General features: G+C 35.7%; 1 protein-coding gene across 2 annotated transcripts in view; it reads right to left on the reverse strand.

Moving 5' to 3' along the window:
• The window catches only part of ATRNL1 (attractin like 1), a 466,156-nt gene that overhangs the window by 39,263 nt on the left and 413,593 nt on the right, over positions 1 to 13,300 (reverse strand). For both annotated transcript variants that reach the window (XM_051801056.1, XM_051801055.1), the window contains one exon: positions 12,620 to 12,734. In XM_051801056.1, coding sequence (XP_051657016.1) covers positions 12,620 to 12,734 — 115 coding nt within the window. The remainder of the gene's footprint in view (positions 1 to 12,619; positions 12,735 to 13,300) is intronic.

Genomic DNA, 13,300 nt, shown 5'->3' on the forward strand with positions numbered 1-13,300 from the left:
TGAAGCAGTTCTGTTCCTGGAAAAGTGTCTGAATGACAACCACGGACAAGTTTGAAAGCCTTGAACAGCAGTTATGGGTATCATGCTGGTATATCACTGGCAGAGGACAAGGATAAGGCAGGTTACCCTTTGATCACTGCAATCCAGTCTACTGCCTTACAGGGTTTTCCCTATGCAAGGCACCAGATATTTTATGTCCCACTTGCATTCAGATGCATTCAAAAGAAGTTGAGGACACCGAGTACTTAATAGAAGATACTTCAGACTGTGTATCATTGAATCGTGAATTATAAGTAAGAAATATATATATATATAAATAGTATAGATTAAGCAGAGAATGGGTGAAAAGGATAGATACATTGTCATTCTAAACTTTTCATGTTCGTGTCATGCTGAGTCACTCTTAACCCTAAATATAGTTTGTCATTGTAATTTTCTTTGTAATCTTTCACTTACACCCTAGCATGTTTTGAGCACTCATGACAACTTTATTGAAATGAAAAACTTCAAGTGACAAGAGGGGTCTTTTTTGGCTACTGTTCAGGTTCATACTTCCTGCTTAGCAATTTGGAAAATTCACTTAATACTAACATTTCTCAAATCCAAACATTTTAGAAAGATCAGGTTTATAAAAAGGGATTCTTTTAGAAGTGATTCACATACAGCTACCAGTTTAAAATGTCCCTCTTTTGGATGTATTATTTTGTCTGCCATTTTTCCATATTAAGTACCTCTCTGTCATTTTCAAGCTCATCTTCTCCATTATGAAAAATATATGCAGTTTAGTGTGTGGCTTACTTGCCAGGTCCAGTAACATTCATAGGAGCCCAGCTTCATCTCATTTTATATTTCCCTTATCTTCATTGTTTTATATATTTAACCACTTCTTGGATTTTTAGTTTGGAATTTTTTTTTAAATACTTTTTAAAACAGGTTTCGTTATATGAAAACTGCTATTTCTGTCTGTCTAAACTTATTCCTTTTCATTGTTTCTGCAAACCTTTATATTTGCTCTATGTTTTAAGGAAGAGCATAAAAATCACCTTCCAACCTTTTTTTTTTTTTTGGTTATATTATTTTTTAACCTGGGAAATTGCCAGCAGGAGTAGCCTTGATACCAGAGAAACCTGCCCCTCTAGTACAAGTAGAACACAGTGGTGCATCCTGCAGAAATTCTTGAGCAGCTCTGCAGTCAGGTATGATTCACTAGGCTGTACAAGTTCTGACAGCCTTGCTAGTCTCAAACTCATTCCAAAACCAGCATTTGATGGTTTCTACACTGTTCCCCTTTTCATGTTCCACAAAGACTTAGTCATCTGATTGCACTATTTAGCTGCTCCTACATGTAGTGTCAGACCTAGATGGCAAAGGGATAGTGCAGAGAGATGCAGAACTGAGCCCTGGTCTTGTACAGACAGTACTGACCTGGATCTACTATTTCCCTACAGGACATGAGCTGACGTGGAGATGTCTCTGAACTATATTCCTTATACCTCTCATTCCAAAATTATGAAGTAGAACTACACAAGGCATACAAATAAGAGAAGTTGAGAATTTGTCATGGTAAAGGAAGATTTATCATAACAAGCAACATCCCTTCTCTAACAACCATGACCTAATTAACACAAACCTAGACTTCTCAGCTATCTGTGGGTGCCCTGAGTTAATATCTTTCCTGGGCCAAACCAGTTTCTTCAGAAGGACATTTCTAGTGATTTCACTGTTATGGGACAGTTAGTCCACAATCAGAAAGGATGTAGGCAATAACTGAGTTCACTGTTACAAATTCACTCTTACCACAAGAAAGAAAGTGCCCCATTAAGATATATTTCCTCAGTTTGCTATTCAGTTTTACTAACAGAAAATTTTGAACTTTAAACCTTACGTCTTCTCTTTTCTGCTTACAACAGTAATTGAATATATAGAGCACAGAGAGAGTTCATTTCCCATCCCTCATCTTAAAAGTGTTTTATTACTAATAACATTAGTTCATTTGTGTCCATAAGCTTTAAACCTAGCCTTCTACAATAGCTATACAATATTGACTGAAAGGGGTTAGATCAAATGATTCTAGAAATCGAGCAGCTCCAAACTTTTAAGAGCTACTTTTAAGCAAGAACCGTCCCTATCATGCTTTTAAACTGCTAACAACTGAAAGCCCTGACATCCTTCTGTCAACATTTTCCTGAACCACAAATTGCTCATGCATTAGAAATTCACTTGAAATGGCATAAAAAAAGGCTGTGAAGCAAATGTATTCCTGAAGCCTGGGTCTGCAAGCCAGTGTAATTTCAGAAAACACCATGCAGGCTGGAAAGACAGCAGATGTAAGGACTGAATTTAACTATAGATGATAACTCAATTTATTTTCTCTGTAGTCTAGTAACTCAATAAGTCTTTAGCAGTTTTGTAAATAAACAGATGGATGCCATCAAATGCCACAGAATGATAAATCTGATTGGTCTCTGTATAATTTTGGGCAGCTTTGTCCCAAAAATAGACAGTACAAGCACCTTACCCCAGGAGTGTGCTTGCTAAAATAAATGCTGGAAGGTAGATTATTGGCAATTGCATTGTTCCTGTAACGAATGAAACTTTCCATGATGGCAGGACTACAAACCAGGACAGATCTCAACGTCACTCTTTTGAGTCTCAGATTGACTTCTGTTGATTAAAGAAAAAAAGATGTTTTTCAAGGAATTCAAAGTTAGAGGAAGGATAAATAGGTGATGGGACCCTTGCTGAAAGATTTAAATCATATATAACTTTAACTTTGAAAGGTTTATGATTCTAATTTAGCTGTAAGCCATCTGCTCCACATAGTACGTGTTGACTGAATATAAAACCAGACCACCAATTTTCACATAGGAAGGACACTTATCATCCAGTGTGTCACTTACACGGGGATTTGTTCACTTTACCTAATTTTTCAGCTCTAACTAGACATCTGTTGAATCCTCAAGGTTTAACAGCACAAAATTAAAAAAGATGCTCTGTTAGGTTAAGGTGTACATTCACATGGGCTGAATACAGAGAAGACAGGCCCTATTATTGCCTTTCAGTAAGAAACACTGGGTCTTTGTGTTAATATCAAGAGCAGTAGAACAAAATGCTGCTTTATAGCATTATCTGATCATCAAGTTTCCATTTGTATAAAATAAATCATACTACTGAAAGATTTTTTCATGAGATTTCTATTAAAAAACATAAGTATTGTATGACCATTCTCAGCAAAACTCTCGAGTGACAACTTCATGTTTGTTAGTTGCCTTTATAATTTTTTAATTTATTTTTCTTTCCTTTGTTGACATCTCTATCATTCATGTCAAAAGAAGAAAAGCACTCTATGATTTCTTCCAAATAGGGAAAGCTTAGCCTTGCAAAGTGCCTAAGGCTCTGCCTGGAAGACAATGAAATTTGAAGACCTAAGTTTACAGAACATTTTCTTCTTCCTATTTATGAATTATTTTTCTACATCCTATCAATTTTGCTCTGACTTTCCAAAGCCTACTAATCCTCTGGCTTCTTTATCATAGAATAGGCAAAAAGAAAAAAAGAAAAAACACATCCACTAATACAAGACCTAGGAAAGGAAATAAGACCAAGTTCTGTAAACTACCACGTTGTTTAGAGGAAGTGATTATGGTGAGGATACTAGAGCTCTGAGTAGTAAGAGGCAAAAATATAAAGGAACAGCAGTTCCCCACCCTTCCACAGGGAGACCATTGAAGGATCCTAAGGCTGTCCCTGCCATTTGGCAAGGCAGGGAACAAAAAGTCCTGGCTACCATAAATCTTGCCCAGACCCTCCAAAGGACAAATCACTGCTAGAAATCTATGCCTTTCTACATCAACAGCAAGTTGATGATGATGAACATAAACATTCTGCAGTACATTCATCAAGAAAAATTCTTGACTCTTCCCTGGCTTCCAAAAATTCCATTATAACCATGCTATATGGAAGCCAAAGAACTTCTAAAGAAAGGAGCCTATGCATATTTTTAAATTCAGAAAGCCTATGAAAATGGCTAAAAAGCATCAAGAAACAAAGGAGGGTGTGTTTTAGAGGCAAAGAAATATAAGAGCCAAGTGAGAATTGTCAAAAGTCAAGATAAGTTAGACTTTTCAAAGGTTCAGTAAAACAAGCATCTCAGGATTTTCACTGTATATGACTAAGAGACCAAAAAAGGAAAGAGTCGTTATGTAGAAAGAATGAAGTAGAGATCAGGTATTTTCTAGAGATTGTCCCAGGAATGAATTATTTGATGGTTTTCAAGGAAGGACGTAATGTTTATCAAAGACTGTACCATCAATATGGATAATGGAATGAGGATATGGAAACAGAAGAAACAGAAGTTTTATGCAATGACATTAGGGTAATCAGAACACTAATTCTGTAAGAATACAAGAAAACAAAGGCTGGTAACAGGGAAATTTAATAATCTGTCATGTCAAATGCATAAAAATTGAGAACAGTAACTGCTGTTTATTTCAAACTAAATATTGTGTAGATTCAAGGAAAAAAATATTTAGTTGTTTACTGCTCTATTAATCAGACTCAGCTATGTGATACTTTGGAAGAAAGAATAATTAAAGGCAGGTAAATGGAAAACAGGTCAAAATGCACCAACATTTCATCAAAATGCACCAACATTTCATCAAAGTTTGTGCCAGAACCACCCGATAGTTTTATACAATAAATTAACTGATTTTCTGGGTAAGAACATGGAGAATATTTTCTAGATTTCTGAAATCTTTTACTGTAAGAAATTACCAACAGATAAATTATCAAAATGAGAGTTTAATAAAGGAGCTATGGAGAATAGCTAATGGCATGAAGGAGAGAAGACAAAGAGTAGTTTTGAAGAGAAAGAAGGCTGCTGAAGGTAGAGCACAGAAACAAGAATGAATGTTTTTACCAGTCATTTTTGTTTTTATTAAAGAGCTTGGTATTAAAGTAGGAGTAAGCTGCTGAAATTCAATCCTGACAAACATTTCTATGTATCATCAATACCGAGAAGGCATAGAATATAATCTAGAAAGAGATGCATGACCTAAAGAACTTGAGGAATGTACCTGCACTCAGATTCAACAGCAAATTCAAAGTCATGTATTTTGGGAACAAGTAGAAACCTACACTCTAAAAGTTTACTGCCTGAGGAAGAAAATAAGGGCAGAGACATAAGAAGTTGGCCACAGAAATACCAAGTTGGAAGGGGAGTAAATTGTTTTAAAAAAGTAAATGTTAAAAGCAACAAAATGTTAACGCCACAGGGCAATGCCAGATGGGACTTCACATGGCACTCTGAGCACAACCTGGTCATGCAAGGTAAAAAGTGATGAACTGAAGCTGAAACTGGGACAATGCTACAGAGGTGCTCAGAAGACTGAAGGTCTGTTTAAAGCAGACCTTATTTGCCTTGGCAAAATGAAGGTGGAGAGGAGATATGATTGCTGTGTTAAAACATTGCGGATGATGGATGAAAACAGCATAACCCCAAGTACTTCAGCTCATGGTGAGCAGGCAGGTATGGTTGAGAGATGGTGTTTCCTTCCAGGTTAGAGCCTTTGATTTGAAAGTTTGGGTTCTAATGTGTCTGTTCTTGTCCAGAAGCTTAGGATCATGAGCATTCATCACTGCTTCTCTATTCCCCATGACAACAGGGGAGAATAAATCACCAAACTGTCATAGGGATGCAACCTGAAAATAGCTCAGACAACCTCCACAAACAGTGGAAGAGATAGACATGATTGTACTTACACTTCCCAGTGTTCAGAATTTAATACCCTCTTCAGATATTCTTTCAGTTCCCTTTATGCAACTAAAGCTGCAAAAACCCCCAAAAGAAAAAGAAAAGATATTTCTAATACTCTGGAGAAACAGTGACAGTTTTGTTTTGATTAATGAATAACTAGTTGTCAAAGAACTGTTCGCAGTGCTTAACAGTTTTTATTAATATGCCTCATTTTATTGAGTCCCTCTTCAGCAGGAAGTCCAATGATAAAGTTGTAAATCAACCATCTCTACCTCCTCTAGTCTCCTGCTCTCTTTTTTTTCTTTTTTTTTTAGCTGATAGCTCCACAGTGTGCAGTTTACTGTCCAAACAATAAGCTACTTTTGCCAAACTGTGTGGAAGACACATTGCTAATATTATACTGCCTGTTTTTCATATTAAAGCATTTATGTTGTTCTCAAGTAAATTCTTCAGAATTTAAAGAAATCAAGGTTCTATGGCTAGAATAATGTAAAAACTAATTCTTTACACAACTACCTAGAATTGTGCAAAAGACCAGGCAAAATCAATACCTACCTCATTCTTCATAACTTACAAGGTTTCTTGTGTTAAGAACCTTAGTGCTTTTCAGGTAGATTTTACCCTGCAGGTTCCAAAAGTAATTGCTTTGGATTTGGGTTGGAGAAGGGGTAGTGGTGACTACTGGATCCTATTATCTACTTTGTTTTTGCTATTGCCATAAATATTTTTTAAGTAATCATTGGCACCATCTGCCACTTACCACTGTGTTTTTTTCACAAAGTCAATACTATAAACACAGTCTGCTCCCTCATCTGATGCTGTGCAGAAGGATGGAATTAAGCAGAAAATAGTCACTCTGAAAATAGACCTTACTACTTAAAAGAAAGCAACTCCTTCAGAATAATCTTCAGAATAGATTATTTCAGTTTACATCAAGTGTTAGAGCTATTTTGTTAAGTTAACTGAAAAAAACTCCAGATTTTACATCTTGTGAGACCATGGCAATTGACAAGCCAGTCTCTCAGTGTCAATAAGTTGAAGTTACTGCTTAATATACAAATTAGGAATTTAGTTTTAGTTATAGTCATTAAAACTCTTACGAAGACCATTTTGATGTTAACTTTTTCTATTTTTTGAGCATTTAACTGGCAGCCTGTTGGTAACTAATATGGAGTATCCCTCAATCACTAAAATTACATTTCTATACAAAATGTTCTAGTCATGCCTTAGGTTAGAGAGAAAGATTAAACGCAGTCTTCACACAGTCTAAACAGTAAAGGTAAACTCAAAAATTTCTGTTCCTCACTGAGTCTTTTAAAATAATCCACCTTATGTGTAGAGCTTCTGGTCTAATGAATATGACTGTGCACCTTTGCATAATAACTAAAATGCCTGACTCACCCCTGCATTTTAACACAAGTACTAGACATCCCCACTGGTCTTGTGTGATATATGGTTTGATTTATTTCCAGATACATGTTGGCACTTCAGAGAAAATTAACAGAACTGAGATTTTCGAGATTTTTTTTTTTTGAGTGGTCCTTAGCAAATCATAGTATCATAGAATCAAGCCGGTGGGAAAAGACCTCGAGGCTCTGAAGTTCACCCTTGACTCTTCATCCCATCGACTTCTGTGAAGCAGGAGCTTTTCAGTCTGCATATGGATGTACTTGTTAGTGCAGAATCAGATTCAGATGTTTACCTTGTCTTTTTCTTTGAGTACATGAGAAATGCTAGAACCCTCAACATGTATACACAGCCCCCTAATAATGTGTACTCTGTATATCACACTGTACAATTCACTTTGTATTCTGTTACTTTTTCATACATTTTTCCTGTATTTTCACACTTTTAATATTCTGTAATTCTCCAACATGAAAAAAAAGACCATAAGAGATCCAACCACATTCTGTATGTCTTAATTACAGTATATTTTCATCAATCTCTTTTACTTATATTTTTCTAGAACAAAATCTCTACTCACCTTTGTAACACTACTGATTTTATTAAGTTATTTTGCACGTATGAAAGGACTGAGCGAGGAATGTGTTTGTAGCAGGTAGAAATTCATAGGACTTACATGCCCCAGTGTATATCTGCAATCAGTTCACTGCATACTGAGATAGGTACACATATGAACCCACTCTACATATGAAAAATATAACCTATGGTTTTACTTCCAAAGGTCATAAAAATTGAGCAATATAAGTAAATAAAATAGTCTATAAAAACTAGCAGTTAATTCATATTTATTAATGTGCCTCTTAAGATATGCATTAGCTTTTCTATATTTTAATCAGAGAAAATTATAAATAGAATCAAGAAGGCCTTGTTACTGTTTTCATCCAGAGCTAATTGTCTTGTAGAACACTTAATGAGTCGTTATTCATTATGATGGTGAGCACAGGGAAGGCAGATGGCATGGTAGTTTTATTGATTCTGTGATCCTACTGTAGCTTGCTGATTAAGTAGGATTGAACGCCACAGTTAGTGTGGCCAGAATTACATGAAATTCTATTTTGAGTCAAGGATATCAGACAGGATGTTTCAGATAGCACTGTTGGAGAGGCCTGGGGAACACTAGATTTTGCCATCTTAATTTATACTTATAGCAACAGAATACTGCACGTAGTCTTCTATTTTAATTTCCATTTAATTTCCAAGTGTTATTTTACCTATTAAGTTAGATTCACCTCACCTAGTCATGGCCATATAGATGTTAGATATCCATTAAGGTTTAATAGAGAGACACATATGCAGACCTGCAGAGACCATTCAGCTCACTGCTTTAATAGGGAAGCTCCTTTACTGGGTGTTCTACCATTTTTACCTTCTTTATAGATAAGGAAATCTTGCCGTGTGAAAGTAACATAACCTGCAAATAATTCAGAAATTACACTCCTTGATTCTGAATTATTTTGAAAGGCTTTAATATTCTCATTTCTGTTTGTGCTTTATGGCATTTAGTGGCCTTATCCAAGAATGATAAAAATGTTATTTTGTAAACTTATTGTACAATAACTCAATACCTCAAAGCATGGGATTTAGTTGGCTTTAGTAGTAACGATGACATGATCACAGTTCTTTTAATAGAAAATTACCAAACTATTCTTTCTGTATTGCCCAATATATCACCAAAACTCTATGAAAACCTTGAAGGAGTTATTCTTGGCCCTTCCACTGCTGGTAGCTCATCGGTACCTTTTTCTGCATTACTTTATATATTATAGTTTTGTTTCAGTCTAACCTGCTTTGTGCAATACCCTGTGCAATGTATAATTTAGTTCTTTCTAGAGATCTGGTTGCAATTGCTCTCGTTATTAGATCTGCTTTGATATTAAGAAGAGTATAAGCTATTTAAAGCATGGGGTCAGACACTACAGCAATAAATGATGATCTCTAGCTTCAAATGTATCATAAAGCTTGTCATATGTGTACTACACTGATGCATTCATATTGATACACACAGGAATTGTACAGACAATTGCTATGTTTTTGAACCTTTTATTTTTGATCTGACTACAAAGGTACCGTGCTGTCAATGAGACAACTGAAGAATGAAGAAATCACATGTTCTATCACTCGGTCCAAACCTGAGAAATTTAACTTCCTTAATGTTTTTCATTGATCATTCTAATTTATACTTTGGTTCTAATTTTTGCCTTAATCCAAGCAAAATTTCATTTAAAACCAGTTGGTACTCCAGAGAAGTATAACTGAATTCTTAGCTTATACCTAAAAGAAAACGTAAGGTCTGCTGTTCAATACCTACTACAATGACTTTCCAGATTTTCAGGATGTTTAATTCTACAAGTCATTCCTTCATTGAAAAAGTCCCTTTTAAAAACATGAGTCACAATGAATAGTTTTCCTCTTTTGCAATAAACTCATTTTTATCAATATTTTGACTAAAACTGTGTGACCAATCTATATAAAATCTATCTAAAATCACAGATTAATTTTAAGCAGTTTAACTGTGTCAACCAAGCTATTACTTGTATACTTACAGAGTTAGCACTTAGAGCTAAACAATGCTGTTGAAAGTCTGTAAAGTTCTGAGTATTTTCTGCAGGAAGTGGGGAACACATAGATTTCCACTGGGACATATGGTCTCTGCTAGAGAAGTTTTTGCTGTGCATAGCCTTTGGCCAAAGCCCACCATCTGTAGCTTCAACTTTTCTTCCAGCTGCTGATAAAGGTGAAGTATAGAACATATGCCGCAGAAAGAGCAACCTTTACATTAGGGTTTGTTTTTTTTTCTTTGGGGGTTTTTAGTTTGGTTGTTTTCTTTTTTAATATTCAAAGACGCTTTTTAACAAAATGTTTGTTGATATAAAACTTGGAAAAATAAAACTCAAATTCAGAACTTGAAAAATTAGGGATACAACTAACAGCTCCAGTGGCGCATAGATTAGTTATTTGTGTAAAGAATTTGCTTCCTTGATTCTGGAAAAAATGGGATGAAAAACAGTAACACTACAGGCATTCCCTTCTTATATTTCAGAGATTTGCATGGAAGAAATGAAATCCACAGTCTCTCACTGTGAACTGAGAATCAGTACCATTGACATATCATTTAAACAAAAATGCTTGACACACTGTCAGCTTTATCCTTGAATGATCCCAATGAGCTTGAAAATGGTTATATGCAAGTAATAGAGGATTCTAATATTACTTGGCACAACATAATTATGGAACACACTACTTTATCCACCTAAATATCATTGTTTTCATCTAGCTTAGGTCGTAGGGGAAACCAACTGCATAGCAAACGTGTGCGCAGCACAAAGTTTCCACATCATTTCCAAAAACTTGGCAGTGTTCACAGCATCTGCTCCCAGGAAGCCCAGGAAAGAAGCAGCAGGTAGTGCTGCAGGACAGGAATGAAGTGAATTAGCTACAGGTATGCCAACAAACTTGCATAATAGCTTCTGCCTAGTCTACGCATGGTTACACATAGATAAAGCAGTCCACAAGTACCAAAATTCATTACTGCCAGATAAAAATGATTATAGCAATATAATCTAATACACTCTAATGGTTGAATCAGCATGGCTGCACACCTCAAGCATTTCTATTTGTTTTTGACCCTGAACAAAGGGAAAGTTGTGGCACTAAAACATTTATATATTTTTAAACACTAAATAGCTGACAAATACCATAATAACAAGTGGAGGAACAGCATTCCAAACATATGCCTGAAATGCTGATGGAAGACAGAGCAGAACAGGAGAACATAACACATGTAAAAAATAGGTATGTTCTTTCATACATGGAGAAACATTCAGAATTACACATCTGATGTGTTGTTGAACCAAAGTCCTGTTTAAAAAAGCCTATTCCTTAAATGACTTACAGACAGCAAAGAATAGCAATCACTTTTAAAGAACTCCTTTATATGGTAAATAGAAGATGATTATGAAGAAACCAGATAAATACATTTTTACTACCAAGATGCACATCATAGGTAAATTTGAAAACAACAAAAAAACCCCTCCCAAACCATTTTAATCTCCAATTTCAACAATTACTTTTAATTTCCTTTCATAACATTTTTTCTTGTTGCAAGACTATAAACACCTTCATTTCCTTAAAACATGAAGAGGGAATACGCTAAATATCCTCCCTCTCTCATTGCTCTCTTCAGAGCACTTATATTTATATATTTCTTCCAGGAAATGTATTTGACAAAGCATCAGTAACACTTTTATTTTCATAGCACTTCCAAAAATGATACTCCAAGCCATAAACAGCCTTTTAAGAACTAAGTCCTCATCTTAGAACTCAGGGGAAAAAAATATATAACACCCTTCCCCCTCAAAAAAATGAACTAAACCCCCCAAATAAATAACAGATAGTGATCAGGCCAAAAGAAGAAGAACACCCAGCTGAGCTTATTTCCAACACAAGTCAACTGAGTTTGCCCTCATCATTACTCAATACTTTTTAATCTCTTAAATGGATTTTTGAAGGTTAAAAGGATATCTTTTTGGCTCTTAATGATAAAAGTTAGCCTGAAAGCATATTTTCTGGTTTATAGGAGCATTTTGGGCACATACCATGCAGTTTACTATTCCTTACAAAGTTGTTCATTTCAACAACAGCTCCAGTGAATTCTGAAATAGTAAACTGGTCACATGTGCAGTGTCACATCACTGTCTACACTTTTTTGTCATGGCTGCTTTGTATCATGTCCTTGCAGGCAGTTATTTAAAGGATTTAAAAAGTGTATTTAGGTACCTTCTGTTTGAGAAGTATTTTATGAGAATGTTTTTGTACAATGATCTAGAATAGATCATATAACGTAAGTTACCACAAGAAGTGCTTTCAGATAATGCAAGTGGTGCCTTAAAATGAGGTGGGATCATTTCCAAAGTGAACACCTCCCTAATGAAGCATTCACTCACACAATTCCAGGTTTTATCTGACAGGCATTCTGGGAAATACTAATATTCTAATTGTGCCCTCGACAGCAAAGTGTTGGGATTCATTGTGAAAACTAGACTGCACTAAATATCAGCCTGAACTGGGAATACTCACTGATATTCCCTATACAACCTCATTTATAACTTGAATTGAAGCTATAGAAGGGGCAACAAAGGAAATTTCTTTGCCCTGAAAGACAATGTTGGAGCATATCGACATGCACAGGTATTTGTTTCTGAAGTCCTAATGAGATGTTCAACTGTACACCAGCCTGGTTTAATCAACGGCCTTTTTATTGCGATGCAACAACAAATTCCAAACCAAAATTCCTACCTTAAACATCGGCGCTACACTTAACGTCAGCTTGCCTGAGTAGCTCCTTGTATCCATCCACTGTGCCATTATTTTGGACACAACACTCACCCAAACAAGTCTTACCTGACTGACCAGGCGGGGGGACTCCTGATGGTCCTCTGGGAAGACACAAAAACACCGTCAGGACTGCGGCTCTGTTTCCGGAACATGGCTCAATGGCAATCGGTTTAGGAGCACCCTGAAAAAGGAACATACTTCTGTAACATCTGAGATTTCCATTCCATTTTTACTTGTACATCTTTAATTTATTTTAAGTTTCACTGTAACAGTAGGAAGATATTTTTCCCAATTAGTTTGTTGCATTTAAACAGATTGTCCTAACCCTGCTAATTGACTTAAAAATGGGCTTTAACAGCCCACGCTGCAGACCTAAGCAAACAGAAAAAAATTAAAAGATCATAAAGACAACAAAATTATACTGATTTTTATAGTTCGCTAAATGTAGTAATATCAACTTAAAGTTTAGAAAACAGCAAAACCTTTTGATATCTGAGAGGAGCACAGTTTCCCCTGTTCTGTTAAGAAGTATCCATGTGAAAGAATTCTGCTTCAACAGCATCCATTACTGCCTAATACCAAAACTATAAAATGAGAGCAAATCTATGTTATATACTGATAGCTAGACATAGCCAATACCTCTTGAGATTCCCAGACCAGTAATTCTGCCTTCTCTCTGCCCGTCCCGGTAAAGAAATGATTTCTTGAAGGCGGGACCTTCCTGTTTTTGTTTTTTTTTTGCATATG

This window comes from Manacus candei, unplaced genomic scaffold, assembly GCF_025592945.1.
Source record: "Manacus candei isolate 608988 ecotype Guabito, Panama unplaced genomic scaffold, ASM2559294v1 h1tg000050l, whole genome shotgun sequence".
Taxonomy (NCBI): domain Eukaryota; kingdom Metazoa; phylum Chordata; class Aves; order Passeriformes; family Pipridae; genus Manacus; species Manacus candei.